The sequence below is a fragment of the Trichomonas vaginalis genome, chromosome V (assembly GCF_026262505.1).
Source record: "Trichomonas vaginalis G3 chromosome V, whole genome shotgun sequence".
Lineage (NCBI taxonomy): Eukaryota > Parabasalia > Trichomonadida > Trichomonadidae > Trichomonas > Trichomonas vaginalis.
In genome coordinates this window covers 1,063,226-1,090,256 of record NC_067207.1, presented here as the reverse complement: position 1 = coordinate 1,090,256, position 27,031 = coordinate 1,063,226, and the positions used below count along the sequence as shown (strand labels likewise).

The following is a 27,031-nucleotide window of genomic DNA, read 5'->3' as shown; positions in this document are numbered from 1 at the left end:
ATCTTTCAGAGTGAAACCGTTTGCTGACAAAAATTGATCGTAAACAGTTACGATGCATTTTGCGAGTTCGTAACAAAGGTTTGAATTGTTCCATGTTGATTCTTGTTCTGTGTGCAATATCTTTGTTACGTATTCTCCATAGATGAACTTCAGGGAATCGCTGGAAACGTAATCAATGACAACAATTCTGAATTGAGAAATCAATCTTTCAGAAATTGTTTGTAATGATTCACCAGGATTCATTGAAGCGACGATGTTGATTCCAACTAATTCTACCCATTCAAGAGCATCATTCATGAAGCCATTTAGCTGTGTGAGCTGTCTAATGAATGAATGCAATTGAACTGTTTCGAATTTATCAGCTGCTGGATATTGGATTCCTTTGAAGAAAATTGTCAAATTCTTTCCAGATCTTGGTTTCATTCTGATACCATTTGCACCAGGTGATGAAGAACAAAGCTCTGTCAATCTCTGGATGACAATCTTTGCGTTTGTCAAAGCATTGCAATTAATAACTTCGACATCTCCTGGATATAATTGTTGAATCAAAGTTGTCTTTCCACATCCCTTTGGACCAACAATTAACAAAGGTTGATTCATCTGGACATGAGATTCAGCCATTGCAAGGAATCTGCAGCTTTCTGGTGTTTTGATGAACGGTGGATTTGTGACATTCCAGGCGTTATCTGGCATTTTGACGTAATCGAAATTGGAAACATTTCCGTCTTTTGCAACATAAGATGTTAATGGATTCTTCATCGAACTGAACTTGATACCGCAAGATTTAGCGTTCTGGAGAATGAGTGTTGCGAATTTCTCATGAACTGATGGATTCAACATTGAAACAGAACCTCTTATAACTCCTAAAACAAAGTCTGTTTCGTTTGTTGAATTTGCAACGTGTGGATAAATGTTTCTTACCATAGACAAGTCTGTTAATGGGAAAACCATGTTCTGTGCATTCTGCTGCAACAAAGTAATGACTTGTGGTATGAATTTGTTGAACAACTTTTGGATTTCTGGGTTCATTTTCTCTGTAAATTGTGGGAATGTTAATTTGACATCGAAATCAACAGCATTTACGAACAAAACACCCATTCTTGATACTGTAGCTGGAGAAGCGAATTGCAATGAATGTGTTTCGAAGATAAACTTTACGTTCTTATCGAATTGGATTCTTTCACCTGTTGGAAGTGTCAAAAGTTTGTTATCATCCAAAACAGAGTTCAAAGATTCAATCCAAACTGGATCAACATCGCCATCGCAAACAATAAAACCGAATTCTTCAGGAGGAAGTTTAGCTGCTGCTCTTGCTGCTTTAGTTAATGAACCATCAGTCCATTCTCTTGTATCTAAATCAATGGAACCCATCAACATTTCTAAAGCGTCACTTTTTGGAACAATATGCCAAACATTGCATTTATGACCTGATTTTGTTAATGCATCGGCAAGAACTTTCCAAACAGTTGACTTACCGCAACCTGCTGGGCCAACGATAACAGCACCTGTTCTGTGCTGAAGAAGTTGGTGAAGGAGAGCGATTTTTGTCAATTGTTGTTGAGAAGGCTGAAGTTTCTTTTCTTTGATGATCTCGTTTATTGTATCTTGTAATGAGTTCTCGTTGTTTGCGTTTGCATCTTGTGTCTTGAAGATATCTTTAACGATATCCAAGAACAATGATCTGTCTTTGTCATCAAGTTTTCCTAATGTATCGAATAACAAAGCTCTGATAACAATATCCGCTTCATTTTGGCTTCCATCGCTTTCTCTTAACCATTGGCCAGCCATGTTGAGAACTGTCTTCTGAGCACGTAAGCCCCAATCGTAGTGTCTTTGTTTAGACAATAATTGGTCGGCCAAAGAGAATGTTGTTGTCAATCTTTGAGCGAGTTCTGTTGAAGCCTGGAAACCTTCAGAATAAAGCATGATTTCGCCAATCAATGCTTTATCAGGTGCAGACATTGAAACAGATCTAAACAAAGCCTTCAAGTTGTTAGGAAGTTTAGATCTGCCACCGTATGCTTTGCCTGCAGGATTCAATGTTACGAAGATACCGGATTTCAAGTCCAAAGGAATTGTTTTTCCTAAAAGAGCAACGTTTTCTTTCTTCTTGAGAATTGCTGTTTGAATTGCTTGAATTTGCTGGGAAACAGCGGACAAAACAAGTTCATCGAGACGGTTGAATTCATCGAAGCAACCCCAAGCACCGCATTGTACTAAACCTGTAAATATTCTACAGATTGATTTGACATCGATACCATCACCGCAGTTGAATACCAAAACCTGTCTTCCCATTGCTTGTCCGAGTGCTTTAACTGATTCTGTTTTACCTGTACCTGCAGGACCGTATGGATTTCCTGCAAAACCTAAGTGCATACCTTCACAAAGTGTTGACCAACAGATATCAGTTAAAGGAGTGTGAACAAGTTTAGGAGCATTTCCTTGGTATTCGTAACCGTAATCAAATGTTCCATCGCACATTCTGATTACGCATTTGTCGTTCTCGAAGAAGTACTTGATTCTCCTTAACCATTGGAAGTTATCTAAGGAAGCAACATCGTATTGCTGGAGTTCTTCCATGACACTTGTATATTGGACGAAATCAATAATCAAGCATTTAATCAATGAGATTTCACTTTCATCTGTTGTTTCCGTGTTGATTGAGCTTGAAACATCACTTACTTCTAATGGTTTCTTCCTGAAATCAGCAATTGCATGTAATTTCTGCTGATAAGACTTGTAACAATCTCTTAATTGTCTGTGAGGAATTGATGCAATCATATCACTTGTGTATTTAATTGCTTCACCGACTTGGACAATTTGTGATGGGAATTTCTTTGTCGTGAAGCTCTTTCCTTGTACGTAATCTGATAGAGATTGCATCAATGCCTTTTGTTGTTTAACACACAATTCATTCAGCCAAACTTCAACTGATGAATTTGTGAAAATTGGCTCTGGTAAATAAACTTTTTCGCCAAGAGAGGAACAGAAAGCGACCAATTTCTTGTTGTCATCGAAAACAACAGAGGAAATACCTTGGAACAAGTTCTTGAGATGTGTTTGAACAACATCAGGAGAATCTTTGACTTTTCCGAGAATGTCGAGTAAATCGAAATCTCCAATGAAGTATAATCTTGGAAATCCTTGTCTTTTGCTCTCAAGGAATGCTGTTAATGCACTCTGGCATGCATCTAAGCCTTCTAACAGTCCTTTCAACAATGAAACAATATCGTATTTGTTGAGAAGTGAAGTGACTTGTGGATCTTTCTTTGTATCGTTCATCAAACTTCTGAATTGGTTGTCAAGAGCATTGAACTTTTCTGTATGGCTGGGTAAAGCTCCAGAAGAGAAAATTGGTGCTAAATGAAGCCATTTCCTCTGAATTTGGTTTAAGAGTAAAAGCGTCTCATGTAAAGTAGTGAATTTTGTTGTCCACAATTGAATTTCACTTTCGAAAGCTTCAGCGTATTGAAGGGAAGACAGAGATTGGATTGTTGCCTGCATATCTGAAACTTGTGTCAACAAATCCTTCCATTCCTTGATGACAGGAACACCTTGTTGTTCGAACAAAATGAATTCCGTGTGCATGTTCCATTCTCTGATTTCTCTGAGCGCGCTTCTTATTGTTCCTTCTCCTTTTGCTCTTTCGCACAATTGCTTGATTTTGTGCTCATTGATTCTGATTTTATCAGCGGAGTTAAGGATGTCGGCGAGTTTGAGATCATTGATTTTCATTGGTCTTGGGAATTTGATGATGATTCCGAGCTCTTCCCAATGTTCTGCAACCCAGTTATCTCCTCTTACGTATTTCATTGATGGATAAGCTTTCAATAATGTGTGAACTTGATCCAAAACGTAATTGGAAACTTCGCTTTGAGGAACAGAATTCACTGTTTGTTCCCATTGTTGCAAAAACTCTTCCAAATCGAAAATATGAGTTCTAAAAGTAACCCAATCTTCATGTGACATTTCATCTAACGATGTCTGCCATTTATCAACTAATAACCATGTTGATTCGAATGCTTTCAGCTGCTGAGAGACTTCTTTAATGTCAGGGAATTGTCTTTCTTGTTTGACACCGAAACTTGCTTCTTCTTCCAACAGAAGATCTCTTTCTTTCTTGAACTCTTCCAATCCGTTTTTAGTTTCTTTGACAGTGTTAATTGCTTTCTTAACAGCTGCTTCGTTCTTGAAGTCAACATCCTTTGGTTTCCTCTCTTCCCACTTGAGTTTGAATGATGTAGTTCTTCTCTGGAAATCATCAATTTTCTGGGACATCAATGTCTTCAAAGTTCTCATTTGCTGAGTAATGACTTTGTTCTGGTCTTGCAATGTACCTCTGAAGATTTCCCAGTGGCTTTGTATTGAATCTATCTGGAACTGAAGGGATTGGCGACTTTGCTGATCGTGAATCATCAACAAAGATGATTTTGCACGAATAGATTGGAATGTTTTAGAATAATCATTGACCATTTTGGAAAGAGCAACAATGTTTTCACGGGATTTGCGGACTTCTTCACTTGTCTGTACTGATGTTTGTACAGAAGCTAATGAGTTGTTGATGAAATCCATGACAGTTGAGATGTCGTTGTCAAGAGATTTTCTCAACAAATTGCAAATCGAACGTTTGTACTCTGTAACAAGCTTTCTGAAGCTTGCTTTCGCGAGTTTGTAGGAAATAGTGATGAACTCGAACTGTTGGGTGTCTGGAAGTTGTTCAATTTCACTTTCGCGGATAGATACAAAATTCAGATTTGTTCGGAACTCTTCTGGAGAGCTGAACATGGTGGAAATGCGAGCATCGAAGTCGGCGATTGCGCCTAATGCAATCCAGGTGTTTAATTGCTTGGTGCAACCTGAAATTGTATTAATAAGTTTTTCTGTACGCTGATAAAGCTGTTCTATGGAGTCTGTGTGACCATGGATGATGGCTGCGAACTCTGATGCTGCATCGGTCTTCTGGGAAAGCGTGACTCCGGCGAAATGCGAAGGAATTGAAATTAATTTTGTAATTTGGTTGTAAAGTTGTTGGCGGAGATTGCCAAGTGATGGTTCAAAAATAACTGTACGAGAATCAACGTTATATGATATTTCAACTGTTGTTTTTTGAACATCATTTTCCATTGTCATCAAAGTCTTGTCAAATTGGTAATCAAGAGCTTTGTAGATCTGGGCATTAAGATGCTTCATCCATGGCTTGACATTTGTAAGGCCATTACGATAAATTTCGTAAATTTGGTTACGAATTGAACGTAATGTCTCTTTCCACTTCTCTTCGCCTGTAATTAAGCTGCAATCGAACAAATTGGAGATATCAGCAATGAATTTCTTATGAATTGAAAGCATTTGGTTGTTTGTATTATCCAAATCTTTCGCTTGCTTCAATATTGAGCCAATAAACTGCTCAACATTCTCAGGGAATGTAAAATCAACGGAAACAATCGATTGGAAGGAGTTAATAAACTGATCAACGTATTGAATAAGTAATCTTCGAAGTGGTCGAATAATTGAGAGAATTGTTGCATTGTAGTAATCACAAACTTGCTTGATTGAGCAGTAGTAGCCTTTCTGGTCGCGAACTTTCTTGAGTTTTGCTTGAAGTTCGTTTGGAATGCGTTTCTTTAAGGCTGTGAGGTCGGCAGCTTGATCCATATAGTTTGTGAATTCTTCTGGGAAGGCAAGTGATGCTAATTTTGACGAAGAATTAAATTCAAATGTAAATAATGGTTTTGTAAAATCAACTGAGTCAAGTTTCGAGCTGAGCTGCTTATACCAAGCGAGATATGACTTTTCGACGGATTTTTCAAATAAATTAACGACATTATTGCATTCATCTGTAACATTTTGAGCAGGATTTTGGATTTTTGCCATAAAAGCTCTGCAGTATTGTATTTGATGAAGAATCCAGATTGTTCCAACAGTATCTGTTGGGTCTTCGCTTTGATGTTGTGGTAATTGGCCTTTAATAAGGTCTAAGAATGTAAGGAATAATTTATCGCGTGTTTCTTCGTAAGGTTGAACGACTTTTGTAAACTCTGGGAAATTCTTGAGAAAAGATAAAGATTGAATTAAAGAAGCTAAAGCATCTTGGCTATCTGATACGGATTTTAATTGTGCATTAACGTTATCAATTACGCCACCGTCACCGAATAGCAATGATTTCAAATGGCCCATGAGAAAAGAAGTAATTTCGTTCCATTTATCTTCAGTGAGCTCAATATGTCCACCAATGTTTTGGATATTTGGTGGCATAAAGTTCTGCTTGAATTGGGCACAGTAGAAGAAAGAGCGCCTGTATTCTGCGAAAAAGTTTACACGATAATATAATTGTGCGATTTCAGGGTTTTCGTATTTGCCTGAATTCCATGGCCTTGGAGTAAATTGAGGCCATTGTGTTGTTGTAAAAGTTATTGCTTGATTGTACCATTTTGAGAGTATTTGGGAACATAAAGCTAATGTACGTGATGATTTTGTATTGTCAAATAATTTAAATGATGCAACTGATGCGATAACGAATTTAGAAAGATCTGATGATATATAATTCATTAATTTTAGAACTTGGTCAGAGGAATATATAGTGCAATCTGTCCAAATTCTATCAATAGCTTGCGAAGTAGTATCCATTATAGCAAAAGCCTCGGCAAGTGAGCCTAAGGATGCAACATCAAGACGACTCATCTGTAGATAGATGGTTTCGACTTTCTCGAGGAGATTCTTTTTCTCCTCTTTCTGAGACTGATCCTGGCCTTTATCGAAACTGATGCAAAGATTTCGAAATTCTGTGAATACAGAACTCTCTTCGCTCATTTTTCGATAAAATTCAAAACGAGAAAAGTGACAAAGATTTTTATAAAAAAACGATTTTTATATGTCTCTTATTTTTGCAATTTTTCTTTAGTAGTAAAACTCACTGAGCTCAAGCAACGCACAGTTGGAAGCAATGATACCATATCTTTAAGCATTTTTACTATTTGTACTTGTTTTTCGAATTCTGAAATAAACAAGTACAAAAAATCAATTTCCCAACCATCAAAAAGTAGGTTCTAAGACCTCATATGAGGTTAAGTAGCATTTTCGACATAAACTAAACTAAACTAAAAAAAAATTATGTAGTAAAAAGCCTTTCTTTTTTAACAAAATAAGTTAAAAACGCCAAGATGATGTGTCTCTGTCGATGCAAGACTACTTCCAACTATTCTCAGATAATTGTCGTTACCAACACCAGCAGTTCTTCCATCGGCAAGTTTTACTGTGCCTGAAGTTTTGGTAAATGAGACCTCGTTTGTGCCATCAGAAATATAAGCCCTCGAAATCCAATCACATGTGTACATCATCGAATAGTAGCAATCTTGTCCTTCTCTAAGTAATAAGAAACGGCCATCAGCAAGCTCCCATTTCCTATGAATAGGGAATTTTCGCTCAGAGTTTCTGACTCTGAAAAGTAAGCCAAGAATGAAGAAAAGCATTCTGTTTCAATGGCAAATGACATTTTTGCTCTCTCAATTTTTTTTCATGCAGTTTAATTGTCAAATGACATTTTTGCCAAATATGTAGGAAAAGATAATTTGAACACATTTTGGTAAATGACATTTTTATAATCACTATTTGATTCAAATTTCCGGTTTAAATCTGAAGATTTTATTTTCTGTACATCTTCACGCCTGTATTCCTCTTTTTGGGAGGATATCGCTAAATATGATAATCTATCAAACATTGGTCTGACCATAGCTATATATCTAAATCATTTTTTTAAAATAAAACATACAGAAAAATTTAATTTTAATTATTTCTTCTTCCATTGCTTGACAAATGTTCTTGGCAGCTTAACCATCTCTCTAGTTATACCTGTCAAGTTCACATCGAATTGTACATGCAAGATTTGCTTATTAAGTTGCAAATCTAACACTTTCATCGATGTTATTAATACAGCTTTGATGTCCATCATTGAGTTTACGTCATTTACAAACTCACTCAAGTTATAAATCGAAGGATAAGGAAGAGATTTGACATGCAAGTAGTTTGGCTCGTGTAAAAGCTTGTTTCCTGCATATGGCTTAAATCTTGAAGGATCTACAGGCTTCATGTTGTAGTTTTCAGCAATGTGACATGCCATTGAATTTGTTGCTGAACACGTGACCGAAGAATAGTTATCATCTACGGCCAAAACAGGCTGGTTCTGATAGCAATGACTTCTTGCTACTTGGTAAGTAACAGGAACCATGAATATCTGTGATTTTGTAAACTCTTTGAATTTAAGTATTGATTCATCGGTAACTTTGACTTGACAGTATAATACTAAGTCTGCCTGCTGTGCGATGATTGAAGAATGATGCTCGTCTATGTGTTCGCCGAAAGTGAAATCGTCACAACAGTAAATTAAGAAGTGGGAAGAAAAGAAAGTAGGCATTGACTTGTATCCGAAGAAGAACATGACGTTGAAAGAGTCATCACCGAGTATATCTTTGCTGAATTTGTTAAAATCGAGAACGAAAAACGTTTTTAGTCCTTTTGCGATTATTTCTTTGCATAAATCATATAGTTCTGGATCTATTTTCGTTTCGTGGTGGCCAAGAGTCTGTAATGTTGAAACTTCGATATATTCATGAGTTCCAATTAATTTTTCAGGCATTGGAATGATAACTGCAGGGGAAGCATTAGCTGCTAAGAATAATTCAATAAAATTCATGAAAATAGGCATGTAAAACTGTGTATCAGAGAAAAAGGAAACCATTGCTTTCGGTGGCGGAATTTGTAACTTTCCGAAAGGATAGGTAATGACAGTGCATTTCTGAGCTAAGCTGAAAGCTGTAATATTCATATAGTTTCCAAGTATCATTGATTGTGGTGTCATGATAATTCGATCAATTGACTTTTTCAAGAACAGCGTGTGAATTCTACTAAGTGAAATTATTTCTATACCATTATCATAAAGCGACCCACTCAACAGTGCAGGATATTTTCCATCAGTTGAGTTTTGATCTGGTGAAATAAAAGCAGCAACATCATATCTGTCGTCATTTTTATAATATACATTAAAAATATGAAAAGCAGATGCATCTGATCCAAAAATTGCTACTTTGGTTCTCTGATAAATTAGAGTCATTGATGAATGAAATTATTTTGTCACTTTTTAGTAGAACTTCATTTACAAAAAAAAGCTTGTTTAGGTGAAGGTTCATTGGTCATTGATACTATACAATTGCTGTAACAAACTGATAGTTACAATCTTGCATTCATATTGATAATATACAAAGAAATCAATCGATAATTTTTTTTATACAACGACTTTACGCATATTTATGACATGATTTAAAGAAGTGTCCTGAAAATGCTTGTCATTTCAATGGATTATATCCAATTACAAATCAAGTTTATCTTATTACAAGATTAACCTTAGAAATCGTTCTCTATAATTAGATATATTATTTGCATCGAGTTGTTAATGCGAAATTTTATTAAATCTATCCAATATGACTTTTAATAAATAATATTACACTAAATTTTAAATATTGATAGTATATCAATTCCAAATTTCTGCTTTATGAGGATTTTTATATATGTTGCTGTTACAGTAGCTTTCATTTGCGTAAAATCTTTAAATTTTTTTTTGGAAAAAAGGACATTTCATATGAAGAAATTGGATTTATTATTAAAGATTTCTATATTTTGCAAACGTTTGCTGACGCATGATGTTGAATATGTCATTTTTTACCAAAATTTTTCTAAAATCCGAATAATTCTTTCTAAAATGTAGTGCATTCAGTACAATATTATTAAAAATAATAATGAAATATATAATTTCCGATTTTTTCACAAGCTTTACCTGCCAAAATTATTTTTACGTCACTTTTAGTGATTATATTTTCTCTTCTTATATACATCATTTATAATTATGTTCGCAAAAGTTCTCAACTGAGATTTCAGATGTTTACAGCATAAAATTTTCAAAATCATAATTTGATAAAAATGATGCGCGTTATTTTACTAATAATCAAGAAAAATTTTTATTTGAATGATTGCTTCTCAATATAATAACGAATATATTTTTGAGTTAGATTCGTTTTTTCCCCCTAATAAGTTTTTATGGGACTTGGTTTAAGCATAGAGAGCGTAAAAGGCACAGACTCAAATGGCCCAAAGGCTCTAATACTACTATTATATGAAAAACAATCATTTAAACCAATCTCTTTCACAGATTTTATCGAGAATCCATTAGCTTTTTCTTCAAACCCATTAGTTATCTTGGAACCAATACAAGGTGAACATGCAAAAATGGAAACATCCATGATCCGAGGGAAATCATATGCAGATACCATCAGAATTTTTCATCAACATTTTAGGCCACAGTTTTTCAAAGTTCCAGGTCAATATATTTGGGTCATTACACCTAATAAATTACCTAAATCAGTAAATTCTGAAATTGCAGCTTCCCTCAAAACGGCTCAATTGGAAAATTATTCTTCTACAAAGTGTGTTGATCCACAGACAGTCTTTCTTGACCTAGGACAAATAAATTCACTTACAATGGCGTTAAAACCACCCCAACAAACACAATTTATCCGTGCTTCATCGCCGATTCGTACAGCCGGACATTTTTGCGGAACTTCAAAGCTTATCTCTCGCAGATCCCACAATACAAACTTCAATGGAACGTTTAAATTACCTTCTTTACCTACTTTAGACGGTTTCAAAGAAGATTCTCCTCCAGATGACATGAATAAGATTATAGAAGGCTTATATATAGGAGATGAAAGAGCAGCAGCTAACAAACAGATGCTTTTAGATAATAATATTACTCATATCGTTAATCTCTCAGGACAGACCGCCCAGAACTACTTCCCAGATACATTCAAGTATTTCTCACTTGAAATGATTGATAATGATTTCGAAGAAATACCTCCAAAATTCTGGGAAGCGATTAAATTTGTTCAGAAGTCATTACAGAGTGGTGGAACAGTCCTTGTTCACTGCAGACGCGGCATTTCACGCTCTGCTGCTCTTGTTGCGGCATTTTTGAATGAAGATAGGGCGATGCCGATTGATTCCGCAATTGCTTTGATAAAACAGAACCGCTCTAATATTAACATCAACCAGGGATTCCTAGACCAGTTGTATATGAAGGAGACAAAGAGAAGAAAGTCAAAGCCTAGACTTATTATCCCAGGCAAATTATAAATTGTTGTTTATTATTTCGTTTAATCAAATAGTTTTTTAACAAATAACATTTCACTTCTATGAGTTTCTTTATTTTTATCGAACTCAAGTTAATTTATTGATATGAATTTAGAATTCAAAAATGTATGAAATAGAGACACAATTTTTAAGTTTTTAAGATTCACTCAATTACATAGTTACAAAGAAAATTTTTATCAAAGAATTAACATTAATTGTATAATCTTTGAGAGATGACATTTTCCTCTGAAGGATTGGTATTGAAATATAATCAATGACCTGATTGGTTATATTATCATTTATTTTGGTTTTATTGTTGAAATGTATTATCATAGACTTTTCCCCAAAAAATGACTTACATGACTCAGATAATCGAGTTTGATCTGTTATAAATAAATGGCTCCTTTTTGGAAATGTATATTCAATCGTATGAGTGGGATCAAAATCTTCATTTATGTAGATGTTAACTTTCTTTTCAATCGATGCAAAAGGATTTTCAATAATTTTTATCCAACGCCTAAATTTAATATTTTCTATATTCGTGCAATTAACAAAAGCATCTTTCTCAACAATACCACTTATAGTAATATTTGTCAAAGATATACAATTAGCAAAAGCTTCTTCCTTAACATTATATACATTGCCATTGATATTTTTTAATGATGAGCAATTTCTAAATAAACCTCTTGCAAAAAAATTCAATCCTGAGGGAGGTTTTATACTTGTTAATGAAGTACAATAACAGTATATTAGTAATTCTTTATTTAAGGACAATAAGAATTATCCATGCATTTATATTCGTGAAAAGACATCAAATATTAAAGTTCTTGTATTTGAAGTTTCCTTTGATTTCAACATATTGAGCGAAAATAATTTATACAAGGCTACTAATTTAGATATCAAGGCAAATGCATTTGTTGAAAAAAGAACTTGTTCTTACATGTGTAGGTCACAATCTGATAATACTCTTATTGCCTCTCATTCAAACATTGATTTGCAATCAAAAACCAATGAAAATCGAAATAATATAATTGATTCTACTATTGCTAGCAATGAAGGATTTCATATCTTTAATTTAATATGTGGAAATATCACAGTTAGTAGATCAAACTTTTCATATAATAACGGACGGTTTTTCATTCAATCAGAAAATTTAAAGAAAGATGATTTTCCCTGTAATATTTTATATTGCAAATTTCATCAATGTAATATTAGTCAAGGTGATTTATTAACTCTAAGTAACAAACCATATTTAATTAAACAATGCGAGTTTAGTAATAATTTCTGCAGTACTCTTATTGTACCTTCGTTGTATTCTAGAATTTCAATTAATGGATGCATTGTGCTCTCTAATACGCTATACTTAGGAATAATTGGCGTTAAGGCAAATAATGCAGAAATAACTATAGAAGATTCTTATTCAGATCAAAATGAACAATACTTTGAGACCATAAATGCAGGATCAAACTTAGATTTGGAGTTTTTATCTACTTATTTATGTCAAGCAAATCATCCATTTAAGATAGAATCAAAGTGTTTAAATCAAATAACACCAGAAATGAATCTTGCAATTATTAGGAGATTTAGAAGGTCAGTAATGCTTTAATCTATTTACACATGTTTTAGTTTATGTAAATGATACGAAATATTCATAATTAAATATGTTTTTTATTAAATTATCAAACAAAAAAATTATAAAATTTATACTAAATCAAATCTTTCATTTCCCATATATAATGCATCCATCATTTTCGCAAAGAAAACTTCTTTTGAAGAGTATTCTGGAATCTTCAACAAGTTAGAACATGTTGAAGCACTTGGGAAGTATTTATCTGGAATATCTTCATCCATTTTGATGACTCTGATCTGCGGATTTAATGCAGAAATACCTCCAATAGGAAGTAAATCATTCCCTGTAACAAATTTAACAAATAATTTAGTTTTTTCTTTCAAGCTTTCAACAAATTCACAAAGCCATTTGAACTGATTTGATTCTTTGGAATATCCAAGTTCAACAATACAATATTGATTCAATTTGTCTGTAGTGATTTGTTGTGTTTCTTCTCCACATAAAATATCTGAAAATTCTTCAGCAGAAAACAAATTTTTCATGATTTGGATGTCGAAAACTTTGCAAAATCCTTCTTTGAATTTTTGAACAGAATCCAAAACATTCTGTGACAAAATATGTGATTTAACATCATTTACATAATCATCTATGTTTTCTGAAGTAATAATTTCATATTTCTCATTCAATTTAGCGTCCATAATTCCCGGGAAACAATAAGGAACATCAAGACCTAAATAATAATCTTTGTTAGACAAATTTTCTAAAATGTCAGAATCAGTGTCAGAAATTGTCACGTTTTCATCAAAAACCATTTTCAAGAAGAATTTTGACAATGTCAAACCGCAAATCGAATCCATAAGAATCATTTTCGCCGAAAAAACTCCAATCAAATAAAATTCATCACTATCAGAAAAAGGTGACGGGAAATAACCGCTTTTTATCATTCTAAATTGTTTTGAAAGTGCAATTTCTTTGAAGAACACTTGGAAGAACTCTTTTGTCGGTCCTCTTCCCGATCCTTGTTCTCCTTCGAACTGTATATCAATAGGAAGAGGATTTTCAAACAAAAAACTTATTTCTTTGACTTTTTGAAATAAATTATTTCTTTCAAAAACCATTTTCAAAGCGGAATCAAGGACAAAAATATTCTGGTTATCAGTCATTTTGTAATAGTTATTAAACGAAACTAATTTGTCAAATGGTTGATTCAAAATTAATCTTAATACTAATAATCTTAAATTCAACGGAAACAAAAATGAATAATTATAAACAATGTTGATAGAACTGTTAAATTTCGGTATTGTATGACCAACAAATTTCATTTGATTTTCTACTTTTCGAACAAATTCTTCAACTTTTTCATTTTGTTGAATTTTCTCCTTTTCATTTATTATTTTTAATAAATCCAATAAATTTTGTAAATTTGGATTTATTTTTTCGTAAAAAGTGACATTTGTAATTTCTGTCATGTCACTTTTTGACTCTTTTTGTAAATTAAAGTTAATTCTTGTTGTTTCCATTTCAAGAGGTGATTTAGATTGGTCCATTAATACATCTACCATGTATGTCGTAAAAACATTGTAAATCAATTTGTTATTTACAAAAAGTGACAACGGTTTTGCATCAACCAAAGCTTGAATGAATCTTTGTAAACCATTTTGCATGTCTTCGACGTTTTCGTATCTAAGAGTGCTCCAAATCTTGCTGCCAATGATTTTTCTCTTTTCTTCTTCTGTCATTGGTTGTAAATAATTTATTACTTTGCCAAATATGGTCAAACAAGATTCATATGGCTTATAAGATATCTCCCATAGTCCGCCATCATCAGATTTGTAGATTGCTGACCTTTCTGTGGACAAAAATTCTAAAAATTGATATGAATTAATTTCCCACATCGATACGCGATCAAAACAAACATAACCAAGTAATTCTAACAGTAGATTAGAGAATTCTTTGTAATTTGTGAAAGAATTATCGGTTTTAACGAGATTAATTGACTTATTTAGAAAATCTTTGTACATAAATGAAGCAGAATGTACTTTTCTATCTCTAAATAGTTCATATATCTCATTTAGAGTATCAGGAACATCTACTTTTGGCTGTTTTGAGAATAAATTAATTGTTTCCTGGGAAATCTTGAGAGATCCGACCGGAGTTGGTCCTGAAAAGTATGTATTCATTGCATTTATGTAAATACAACTATAATAAATCTCTGGATTCGTGTAACACCAATGACATATGTAAGCAACGAAGCCACAATAAGGAATATAGTTGGAATAGTTATAAAGAGCAGCAATGAACTCTTTTGATATATCTAAAAGTCTTATTTGAAGGGTCATTCCTAAAGTTTTAAAAGTTATTAAAGGATGTAAAGGGTTGTAGCAAAGAACATGCATAAGAACATTTTGTATTTCACGTATTTTGTCATTTATTGTGCTTAATTTGTCTAGAGGAATTTCTAAAATCCAATTAATAAATTGAATTACGGATTTTTGAATATCTGATGATTTACTTAACATCGCATTATCTATCAGTAACTCTTTATATGGGAATTTGATATTAATAAATTGTTCTTGGTTGATTTTAAGCTGGTATTTTAAATATTTGATCATATTTTGAATAAGTAATGAATCATTAGTTTTTCTGATCATGTAAATTAGTTTGTTATATGATTCTGTTGTGAATCTATCCTTTTTTGCAATTATTTTTAAGATTGAAACTAAATTCGCTCTTACTTCGCCTTCTATGTTTTGGTTTGTATAATTAACAAGCAATATAAACGTACTATCACTGAAATTTAATGAATATTGATTAAAATTTAAAATATTTTTGATAACTCGAGTAATTGACTTATGAACTAGGTTTTCATCTGGTGTCATTAGTTGCTCTACAAATGTTTGTAAATATCTTTGAGCAAGCGAGCATAAAGCATATGGAATTCGGATAGATATGATTTCTAATATTTGTGCTATATCGATTCTAAGCTCAGAAGATTTTGTTTCTAGAAATAAATTAATGGTATCAATTATATGTGATGAATCCTTAAAAAACGATATCGAAGATGTTAAATTTTGAATTACATTTGAAATAATTCGGATTGCTAGTTGAACACAATTGTCATTGTATACTTTTGATGATATGTTTTGATATAAAATTGTAAAAATTGCCTCAGGTTGGCAATTCCTGAACGCAATTTGAGCAGATTGTGGATCTAATAGCATAAGATTCACGTTTTCTAGTATTTCATAGTGGTTAGTCCCGGTTAATAACAAATTAATAATTTGGGGACCTTCCATGGAAGAAAAATACTCAATTTACTTTTATCTAAAATAACACCAATTTCTTAAATATGGAATTGTGGGATGAAAACATTGCAAACGAGTATGAATTCAGTGGATCTAAGACTAGAAACAGAATTTTATTCTTCTATATATCCGCAAATTAGATTTGAAAAGCACTAAAATTGTCCAGTTTCATACATCTTGATTCGTTTGCATTTGCTTCCACTTGCAATCTTGATCCTTCAAAATATCCAGTTCATTACGTTTTTTTCATACTTTTAAAGATGCAAAACAACCAATGTTTTGTCATTCTTGTTCATGTTGATGCAATGCACTTCCTTTCGGGCCTTTTTCAGCTTCTTTCTGATGAAATTTCCAATATTTCGAACTTATTTAATAATTTCACATAAAATACTTGAATAGCATTAAAACATATGAGTAAATACAAACATTTATAATAGTTTAAATCTAATCCTTGCAAGTAATCGAAAAATAATATATAAATACAAAGAATGTTGCCTAGAAACAAGGAAAAGGCAAACATTATGTATTTATAAATAGAATTACTTGTTTAATTAGTTTGTATGGATTGGAGCAGCTGGGAGATCAGTCCAAACTGTCCTAAGTTTTCTAACAACATCTTCATGAACTTGATCAATTGGGCGGTTACCGTTAACTTCAAGACACTTGTTTTCTTTCTTGAATTTGCCAATAACAGCTTCTGTCTGTTCATGATAAACAACAAGGCGCTTCTTGATTGATTCAGCGTTATCATCAATACGGCCTGATGTCTTGCCACGGTTTAAGAGTCTCTTTGTTAATTCTTCATCTGGGCAATCAATGAAAAGTAAAGCAACGGCTGGTTTGCACTTCTGAACAAACTCAGCTTCCTGGTCGAGATGACGTGGGAATCCATCGATGAACCAATGCTTCTGTTTTCCAGCAACCATTGCATCGCGAAGAAGTTTGATTGTAACGTGGCCTGGAACAAGCTTGCCCTCTTTGATGATCTGATCTATTTCTTTGTATTCAGAGAGAAGTTGTGGATCAAAACCTTCAGGTGGGTTGGCAGCAATCTTTGCAGCATTTCTGAGTAAATCTCCAGCAGAGAGATAGCCGATATCATACTCGTTAGCGCATGGCAAGAATCAGTATCATTAAGAACGGTTCAAAATGCTGCTGCCGCCTGCGGTCTTTGCCCTTGTTCTGTAGAAGCTCTCAAACATAATAAGTATGTTCGTGAATTGACTCCTGCAGAAAAAGAATTGCAAGAGAAAAGAAATTACCGTAATCGAAATCGTTTTAACATCAATGGTGAAGAATTGACGACGATGGACATGATTTGCGCAATTTCTGACAATATTAAGAAGAATCCTGCAAATCACAGATTTTGCAGGAAGCCAGAACAAGACACCAAGGAACGTTTCTACTTTTGGATTACAAACTATCTTGATCCCAGCACTGAGTTGTTGACAAAACTCCCTAATATGCCAGGTTATAGTCCAAATGATTAGGAAAATTTTCCAATTTTCCAACAAAAATTTTTAGCATCACACTTGAGATTTTGAATGAATTATTAAAATCTTTTATTGTGCAACACTATATTAAAACGAAACTATACTTCAAATACAAATTATCATTCAATTTACCGTGGCCGAGGTTAATTTTATTTCTCATTTATATCAAGTGATTATTGATTATATAACATATAATTTTGTCACAATAGATGATACATTAATGAAGTCGTATATAGTTTTCTCTTCAGAAATTATATCACGCAAATTATTTGCTTAGAAGGATATCATAATTCAGTCCTATTTCAGTAATAATAGTGATCTAGATATCAATGTGTCGTTATTATCATATTTTCAGAATAATATTATTCCTTATTTCGAATTATTATGTCATAAAAATGAAAATTCATTCATGGTATGATTTACATATTGCTTGAATGAATATTTCTATCAATAAAATATCCAAAAGGACAAAATTATCTAATTCAATATTATATTTACTCATAATTGTTTTTTATTTATTATTTCAATCGTATATGATTTATTATATATGAATATTCCTCATGAATAAATCTATTTGCGAATGCTAATAAAGATATTGTAGAGATGGAAGTACCTGGATCGAGCTTTTTTAACAGATTTTGGTACAATTATTGCAAGAGAGATGTGTTTAATAACTTGGTTCGTTGTATCATCTGTTATTTCAACTTTGTCATTGTAATGAACGTAAATGGATTTTTCACCAAAGAATATTTTGCAGGATTCAGATAAACGTGTTTGACTTGTAATATATAAGTGACTTTTAGGTGGTAATTCGCTCTTATAAGTTGTTTTCGCAAAAAACTTTCCTGGAATGTAAATTTTAGCTGAAGGTGCAATTGATTTAAATATATTGGGACCAATAGTAATATTATTATTGTTGTCTTTGAAAGTTATGCTTTTTAGATTAGTGCATCCTTCAAATGCGGAATTTTCAATAAATGAAATATTTGAAGGAATAATAATACTTGTTAACGATTTGCAATAATCAAATGCTCCAAATCCAATAGACACTAAAGATTCTTGAAGTTCAATTGATTTTAATTTATTGCATGATATAAATGCTAAAGCTTCTATTTTTGAAATATTCCCTAAAAATCTTACCTCATCTAGATAGTTACAGCCACTAAAGCAACTTGAACCAATTATTGATACTTTAGGAGGGATAGTAATTGAAGTTATAATACACTGAGAAAAAGCACTATCACCTAAATCAGTGATACTATCTGGAAGTTTGATAGATGAAATTTTAGTTCCGCAAAAACAGGAATCTGCTAATGATGTGACAAAACTGGGAACAACAAATTCGGCTTGAGTTATTACAGCAAACCAAAAAAAAGTTGAATTATTTGGCCCAGAGTAAAGAGATTTTGAATCTGTTTTAAACATATTATTCAATGGATGAACTTCAAATCGTTCAATTTTAGTAAAAGCTAATGCACTTGAATCAAGTTTATTTACCTTTTGTGGAATGTATAGAGATATTAAATTTGTCCAATAAAAGCACATATAATCTATTTTTTCTAATTTTGAAGTTGGATTAATAGTAATAGTTGTAAGTCCACTCATATCAAATGCATAGTTTTCAAGAATTACTACTGAATCTGGTAATATGATTGAAGTTAATTTCTTATCATTACTGAAACATTCTCTTCCAATTGTTATAATATTAGGAGGAAGTGTAACAGAAGACAAGTTTTCACATTTAGAAAATACATATTGTTCAAGACTTAAAAGTAAATTACATTGACTGAAATCAACTGTTTCTAGACTTGTTTGATAAAAACTATAATCACCAATTTTAGTGATCTGACTGTTTACTTCGAATTGCAATGACTTGATTTTAGTTTTGCAGTTCATAAATGCATAATTTGTTTGACTTTCGCTGTAAATTTCTACAACAGATCGAGGAATTACGACTTCAGTAAGATCTTCTGAACAACCACTAACAATTTTGTGCTCGCTGTCTTTGTATTCAATGGATCCAACACTGTAACTATGATAAAGAAGAAAATAAATCAAAACTAAGATATATCAAATTTTATAAATGGAATTGTAAATTTTAACTTGTAGATATTACTCACCATAAATCTTGAAATGAAATTAAAAGTACATATTTGAATTCTAATAGGAGTTTTGTCGATGTTCTTTAATATTCTCTGATAAAAATAGTTTGTCATTGATAATTGTGAGTTTCTGTTTATATAATTAAGTAAGGATAATATCAAAACGTTATAGAATGAACTAATATACGAAAATTCTTGAAAATGAAAGAAAAAAAGGTTGAAAGTGCTACTTATCTGTGAGAAAGTGCCCGAAACTTATTCAGAATGAGGATTATTTGTCGTTACAACTTGTCTAAATTCTCGAAATGCTAAACTGAAGGAGAAATCCCTCATCTGAAAAATGGAATTATCAATTTGAGGGGTATTTCAATTTTTCAAATGGTTAATAAAGGTACATTCACTAGGCGATAACAGTAAAATGGGATGAAAATAGGATAAATATAGGGCTGTACAAGATTTAAAAAAACATTGCCGGGTTACCGTAGAGGCCTAAAAAAATCGCGCCTCGGCGGCAAGCCGCCTCGGCATTAAGAATGCGCATCTAAATTTTTATATGTCCTTCTTCCTTTTATTTTTCCCTTCCCTTCCTTTTCTTTTTCTTTTTTTTCCCTCCTCTTGCTCTCATTTACCTTTTTTTTCCTTTTCTCATCATTTTTCAAAATTTAAAATTTTTATCAAAAATCTTGCCTATAAAAGCAGATTATGGAACCTTTTAATGCCTCTTAATCAATATTATACAGCATAAAGCATATTAAATGAAAGTAATTACGTATAAATTTATTTTATTATCTTATTTATTAATTCTTTAGCATGTATTGTTTAATATTAACTTTTCTGTACATTAAATATGATATCTCCAAAGTATGAATGCCTTGTAACGAAACGAAAACTTAATTTTATGTTGAATATTTGTCACAAACATTAGATTATTAAAATATATATTGGATATCCCTTAGTATGAGACTTCATGACTCTTGTTGTCTAACGTGAGCTTTGGATTGCAAGCTTGCTACAGCACATAAGTATTCTGTGGTTAAAAAAACCACATGAGCTTTAAAAACTATAAAACCAAAAATAATTGTTATAATTTAAATGAAGAAGTAATTTAAAACGATTTTATTTATGATCAAATTTTATATATTTTTTTGGATCAAATCCATTTTAATAGAATTTATATACTATTCATCTATTAGTAAACACTACCGTATATTATTTTTTAAGCTATCTTATTTTTTGAAATTTTATTCAAATCTTTGGTCGCAAGAAGAATTGCATGATAAATAAAAACATTTAATTAAAGTCAATTTTATTTTTCATATTCAAATGGACTGAGTGTTAACATTTAACATTTTTTGCTAATTGTCGTCAAAAATTAGGCGTAAAGCAAAAATTGATATTTCATATGGTTTTATGATAGATAAGCATTATATTCCCACTCATTATATTCGTAAATTTTGAGGTTTATCCTTCGCTTTTAAGATCATTGAATTTGATTTTTATATAAAATAGTTATATATTAGAAAATAATATGAGTTTATGTGATATTATTTTTCAGAAGATTTCATTCTATATGCCTATGAAAAGTACTCTCAAAACTAACTTTTTCCTAATTATAATTAAATCTAGAATATTGTATTATGCTTAGTATTATTTCATTTTTCTCATTCAATTTAGAATTTACAAATGTCAAAAAATTGAGAGCTGTCACTTTTGATGAATTTCTGTTTATTACAGCATTGTTATTAATAATGAAAAATAAAGCTTATTTCAATGAAAATTGTTCTGCAAATTTATTTCACTTTTGACCTCACTTTTTCCGTAATTCAATTTTTTACTTTTAATATTTTAGATCTTCATAATATCATTTGAAAAATTAACCATATAAAAAAATCAAGTTATCAATTCACTTTTTCCGTAATTCAAAAATCAAAAATATAAATAATATATCTTTTTATCAAATATTATTATTATATTCTATGAAAAATGAGGTCCGGAAATTTTGCGGATTCCCGTAACTCAATTTTACGGAAAAAGTGCAGTAAACTATTCAAAATACGGGAAAATTGGTGTAAACTAATGATTTTACGGTAAAATCACGGAAAGTCCCGGAAGAATATATGTGCCTATATGAAATTATACAAAAATGAATCAAACGCATTTTAAAAGATTGTTCTTGTATTATAAATGCTATTCGCAGATTTATTAGTTGAAGAAAATTACCAAATTTTTGCCGATTTACAAAAAATGATTTACAAAGCATATTTTTATAAGGCTTTAAAAATCTTTAAAATGTGACCGGTGACGGAAATCCATGGTAACCAACCGCGGTTCCCGTTTGGAATGCCATAGATAAATAGCATCCCTATATAGTGCCTAACAATATTTATACGGGCCAAAAAAAATTGGCTAGAGATTTGGCGAGTTATAAAACTTAGAAAATTGAGAGGGATTTTTATTTTTGAATTTTTTTTGGAAAGTTAAAATTGCGATTAAAAATCGATTTCCAGGAGAACTAAGCATCTCATCATATATTTAAATCGATAAAAATATTAAATAATAGTTGAATAGTATAACAACGTGAAATTATGGCTGAATCTACAGAAAAAATGAACATATTTGACATTTTTGAAAATTCATACGTTAGATGGTGACAGACTCATAAACTATACTTTAGCTAAGATTGATATATGGTTTCAACAACACATGGTTAAAATCGTAAAAATATTTTAGATTTCAAAAAGATATATATGGTAATATAATGGAACAAAGTCAACAAATAGCATGTTAAATATGTTATAATTAACTTTTTATTAGATCCAATAGTAGATATCGAATGGTTTCCAGCTTTATGGTTAAATATTTTCTTTTCGAGCTTCTCTTTAACTGTTGTATTAAGGTTGTAAATTTTTGATGCTAGAAACTATGGAATCTTCTTTGCTGCTGCATTTTTCTTGAGAGTTCTTGCAATTTCGAATAGATCTGCGCATTGTATGAAATGGAGGCTTTAAAATATCTTGAAAACAGAATAGGACTGCTTTTCCAAAGGAATGCTTACTTGTAAATCAGAGAGTTTCAAAATTGAGAGCAAGATTATCATCATAACTTTCGATTTTGCTGCGAAAAAGGAAGACAAGTAATTAACAAATCATTTACTGTTGTTCATCAAAAGAAGAAAACTTTGATAACAACTAATGATGATAAAATCAAGCAATCTTTTAATATTTTAAATTGATAAGACATTCAAAATATTTGAATGGTTTAAAATATTTTCTTTTAATTTCTATAAGATATTATCATGATTATATAATAAAATTTAAATTTTTATTCAAAAAGGCAATATTTCAAACTTTTAATTTCAAAAATCGTAATTCTGCAATAAGTGTATTTAATTGTAGCAAATTTAATGATCCTTCGTCATGCTTAGCAATTTGGAACTCATAAATTAATGATTTCTTCAAGTAAAATTAGTAGTAGGGTATGATGGGTTTTGTGACATTTTTTGTAAACGTAAGAATTCATACAATATTGAACGATTTTGTATCATTATTTTTAACATTAATTTTAAACATAATTTATTTTTTTATTCTTACATAAATAACCCAACAAGTAAAACCAGATAAAATAGATTATCGAATTTTAGAGGATGGTGTTCCTGTTTATATTCAAAGATTTAAAGGGAAGCAATATTATAGTAGTAGATGAGTGCGGGTTGTGTGACTTTTTTTGTTACATCTATATATAGACGATGCATTAAAATATATTTATTTATAAATCATTAAAAAATTAACATTAATTTTAAAATAATTTATTTTTTTATCTTTTATAAAAGAAGCTATATATAGATGATGTCAGATATTCCGCGATTAATTAAACATTGTTTAAATCCTGAATGGGTTAAACTTCAATTTAAAAATGAAGATTGTGAATTATTAAATGAATATGAAAGCCAAAATAAGCTAATGAGGTATAAATATAATGATAAAGAATATTTAATTTCATGGAATCAATGGAGTCATAATCAAAGACCTCATAAACGAGAAGAAGAAATTGAAAATAATGAAATGGAAATCATTGATGACATTAAAGAGGATGGAATTCCTAAATTTTGTAGAAAAACCTTTAGAACTAAGTTAGGAGCATATAAACGTAGAGTATTAAATCCTGAATATCTTAAACATTTATTTAAAAAGGAAGACTGTGAATTATTAAACGTTAATGATTATGAAAATGCAAAATCAAAACTGAGATATAAATATATTGGAAGTGATGAAAGATGCAAAGATAAAGATAAAGTTTATACAGTTTCATATAATAACTGGCACACGTTAGGGATTAGAAAACATTTAGGAGATTATGGTAAAAGTTCTGAATTCTTTAAATCTAGTATATACGAGAGAGTAAAAGAAATTAGATATAATTATCATTCATGAATGAAAAATAAACTTTAAAAATTCATGTCTTACATTTATGAATAATTTATTTTTATTTTGTATGAAACCAATATTAAAAATTCATGTCTTACATTTTTTGAATAATTTATTTTTTTAATTCGTATGAAAATGAGTGTCAAGACTAAGACGTTAAAAAATTGGGATTCACAAACGAGGAAATAAAGGATATATTAGAGGAGGCGAGTTATGAAGTTAATAAATATTATTTAAGAAATTGTCAAAAATTCGCGGAGTTATTAAATGATTTAGATTATGATGGAAAAATGAATAAAGATGATGTTATAAATTTCTTATATCCCACATCTGAAGAAGAAAAACCTAAAGAACCTGATGTTTTCCCTGAATATTATGAAGAACGGATTAAAGATGATGAATATGATGAAATTGAAAGACTGGAAAAAATAAGAGATGAAATAGATGAAAAATTAAGGAATTAAGAGAAGTTGAAAAATATAATGAGAATGAAGTAGAGGGTTTAATGAATATCCCAGCTTCAGAATCAGAAGTTCAAAAATCTCATGAAGAAAGATATAAAAATTACTTTTTGGAATCTACTAAAAATTTATTAGATGGTGAAATAGATGAAACACTTTCAGAAGAAGGCACAAAATTTATTCATAAACATAAGTTACAATTTATTGACGATGGAGATTATCCATGTATATTACTTTCACCTCCTCTTGATTCTGAAAAATTCAAAAAAGCACTGAAAAATGTAACATATGCAACAAATACGATTAAGAAAGAAGACCATGATATTACACAAATTATTATTTAAATAAATGTGCAGGTGTTGATAAAGTTTTTGATTTGTTAGATAAAATATCAAAAAGAAACAATTGGTACATATAAAATTTTATGCGATTGTGGTTTCATTATTGAAGATACTAATAATGTTTCATATGAAAGAACAGCACCGAAGGAAGACGAAGTTGAAAGGTCTATACCATTCGTTATTAAGAATATAAAAGATATGAAAACTTATAAACATTATATTTATTCATTTTATTTCAGAAAAAATGGAAGCAACCCATAAAACATCATCTCATCATTTTATAAGCTATTCATACATTCTCTTTCAAAGTTGTGAAATTAAATAAGACAGGAATTAGATTTAATGTATCAGGGTACGATTCTTGAGTAAATTAAAATGTATTCGTCACGTCGCAGATGATAAAAATTTATGTGTTCTTAATTCATTTTATGGACTTTAGCCCTGGACTTTAAAAAAAAATAAACTTTATTTTTATTTATTTTTTAATTTTTTATTCTTACATAAATGAACAAAAACGGAACAGCTAAAATGAATGATAATCAAATTAGAGCAGAAGGTAGAAGGTTATTTAAACGCTTCTATAACATTCCTGATGGTGTTAATCCTAAAACTCGTAGAAGCTATTTAAATGAAGCAATAGATGCATATGAAGGGTTTGACATTTCATCAGAAAGTGAGAGATTAGCGAGAATGTTAAATGTTAATATTGATTTCTATTATTGTGATCCTCAACCAGAAGACGTGGACATAAATAAGGTAGACTTTCCATTAGTGGATTCAATAATGATAGATCCAGAATTTGAAACAATAAATATTTTATTACACAGAGTCCATGTGGAAAACTTCACGCTGACAGAATAAAAGACGTTGAAGCACTCACGGCTATAAATTTTGTCCATATTGTAAAGAAGAAGTTTATCCTATCCGTGATGACCCAGAAAGGAAAAACCAAAGAAGATTTTTAAAGCATTGTGAGAAATGTAAAGAAAATAATGGAAGATTAATTCAAGACGTTCAATTGCAAAAGACCCAGCAACATATGCACCACATATTACGAAACAGAAGATATATCAGTGGTTTATTAGCTCACAATTTGCAGAAATATTATAAACCGACAAGATATTATATTACTTTTGACTCCGAAACATTAGAGACTAAAGAAGAACTTCAACTTTCTGAATGTGCAACTTTGAACGCTTACTTAAAACCATTTATGGTATCATCAACTGTCAAAATAAAAGCCGCAAACGGACTCTTTGAGTCCTGAAGGTCTTTCAGACCGAAGCGGCGAGGTCGTAGACCGTGATAAAACATTTACGAGGAATTTTTGCTTAACATCAAGTGATTCGTTCATCTCTGATTGGATTGAATTTTTATTTTCAACCTGTTCATTAGTTGTTGAATCAAATATTGAACAATATGAAGAATTAATGAAGCCGCAAACGGACCAAACGGCGGGGACTTTGTCCCATACATTAAATGAAAAACAGAAGGAAGCATTTAAAGAACTTCTAGATGAGGAATTCAATAAAGTGAATATCATAGGTTTTAATTCGGGAAAGTTTGATTTAAATTTAATTCTTCGTGATTTAAACACTGCAAAATGGAAAATAAAATCAATGCTGGGTTCTTCTTCTCAATTTAAGCAAATCATTGTAAAGAAAACAAACTGTCCATATGAATTAAGATTTATTGACATCAGAAATTATATAGCGGGTGGAACATTAGACCAATTCACTCAAGATTTCGGAAACAATAAATCACGTGTTAAATCCTTTTTCCCTATCAATTCATCAACATGGGAGAATTACGAAGATGAATTATATAAAGTGAACCATTCACTCAAGATTCATTTTATTCAGCATTAACTCAAGAAACAATATCCGATTCAGATTATCAAATATATCTCAATGATGCTAAAAATTTTGAGAATAGATTAGAATATTTTATTCATTATTGCAATAAAGACGTTGAAATTATGATTGACCCATTGATAATTTTGAAGAAACATTTGTTTAGACATGCTTCATAATCTTTCTTTATCATCGAATGCATCAATGATTCGTTACCGCGTTAGCATATAAGAACTTCAATCCTAACGAAACATAATCCAGCATTGGGCCTGGTGGTTGGTGTTTCTTGTTGTAAGAAGAAAAATGTGGA

The 27,031-nt window shown here is 31.2% G+C and overlaps 7 protein-coding genes across 7 annotated transcripts, besides 6 other annotated features; 1 reads left to right on the top strand and 6 right to left on the bottom strand.

Moving 5' to 3' along the window:
• Nucleotides 1–47: 47 nt before the first annotated feature.
• On the bottom strand, nucleotides 48–6,807 carry TVAGG3_0259030 (male fertility factor KL5 family; the record flags this gene model as incomplete). Its single annotated transcript, XM_001328049.2, has 1 exon — nucleotides 48–6,807. A coding segment is annotated over one exon (6,760 nt), but the record flags the coding sequence as incomplete, so codon positions are not given.
• A 323-nt stretch (nucleotides 6,808–7,130) lies between these two features.
• Nucleotides 7,131–7,466, bottom strand: TVAGG3_0259020 (uncharacterized protein; the record flags this gene model as incomplete). Its single annotated transcript, XM_001328050.1, has 1 exon — nucleotides 7,131–7,466. The coding sequence occupies one exon, from the start codon at nucleotides 7,464–7,466 to the stop codon at nucleotides 7,131–7,133; it is 336 nt and encodes a 111-aa protein (XP_001328085.1).
• Nucleotides 7,467–7,618: 152 nt separating this feature from the next.
• On the bottom strand, nucleotides 7,619–9,462 carry TVAGG3_0259010 (SLL0572 protein family; the record flags this gene model as incomplete). Its single annotated transcript, XM_001328051.1, has 1 exon — nucleotides 7,784–9,103. One exon carries the CDS (start codon nucleotides 9,101–9,103, stop codon nucleotides 7,784–7,786), a length of 1,320 nt encoding a protein of 439 aa, XP_001328086.1.
• A 616-nt stretch (nucleotides 9,463–10,078) lies between these two features.
• TVAGG3_0259000 (protein tyrosine/serine/threonine phosphatase protein) lies at nucleotides 10,079–11,822 on the top strand (the record flags this gene model as incomplete). The annotated part of the gene is made up of 1 exon (XM_001328052.2): nucleotides 10,084–11,175. The coding sequence occupies one exon, from the start codon at nucleotides 10,084–10,086 to the stop codon at nucleotides 11,173–11,175; it is 1,092 nt and encodes a 363-aa protein (XP_001328087.1).
• A 1,051-nt stretch (nucleotides 11,823–12,873) lies between these two features.
• Nucleotides 12,874–16,162, bottom strand: TVAGG3_0258990 (negative regulation of histone ubiquitination; the record flags this gene model as incomplete). The annotated part of the gene is made up of 1 exon (XM_001328053.2): nucleotides 12,874–16,038. The coding sequence occupies one exon, from the start codon at nucleotides 16,036–16,038 to the stop codon at nucleotides 12,874–12,876; it is 3,165 nt and encodes a 1,054-aa protein (XP_001328088.1).
• Nucleotides 16,163–16,473: 311 nt separating this feature from the next.
• On the bottom strand, nucleotides 16,474–17,799 carry TVAGG3_0258980 (cytidylate kinase protein; the record flags this gene model as incomplete). The annotated part of the gene is made up of 1 exon (XM_001328054.1): nucleotides 16,599–16,973. One exon carries the CDS (start codon nucleotides 16,971–16,973, stop codon nucleotides 16,599–16,601), a length of 375 nt encoding a protein of 124 aa, XP_001328089.1.
• Nucleotides 17,800–18,110: 311 nt separating this feature from the next.
• TVAGG3_0258970 (ribonuclease inhibitor domain-containing protein) lies at nucleotides 18,111–19,436 on the bottom strand (the record flags this gene model as incomplete). Its single annotated transcript, XM_001328055.1, has 1 exon — nucleotides 18,111–19,436. The coding sequence occupies one exon, from the start codon at nucleotides 19,434–19,436 to the stop codon at nucleotides 18,111–18,113; it is 1,326 nt and encodes a 441-aa protein (XP_001328090.1).
• A 589-nt stretch (nucleotides 19,437–20,025) lies between these two features.
• Nucleotides 20,026–20,083: a mobile genetic element.
• Nucleotides 20,084–20,276: a mobile genetic element.
• A 1,060-nt stretch (nucleotides 20,277–21,336) lies between these two features.
• Nucleotides 21,337–21,373: a mobile genetic element.
• Nucleotides 21,337–21,373: a terminal%2Cinverted (terminal inverted repeat of Banshee-A3 transposon ID:TVAGG3_0258940).
• Nucleotides 21,374–21,990: 617 nt separating this feature from the next.
• Nucleotides 21,991–23,108: a mobile genetic element.
• A 1,124-nt stretch (nucleotides 23,109–24,232) lies between these two features.
• Nucleotides 24,233–24,548: a mobile genetic element.
• Between the last annotated feature and the right edge of the window lie 2,483 nt (nucleotides 24,549–27,031).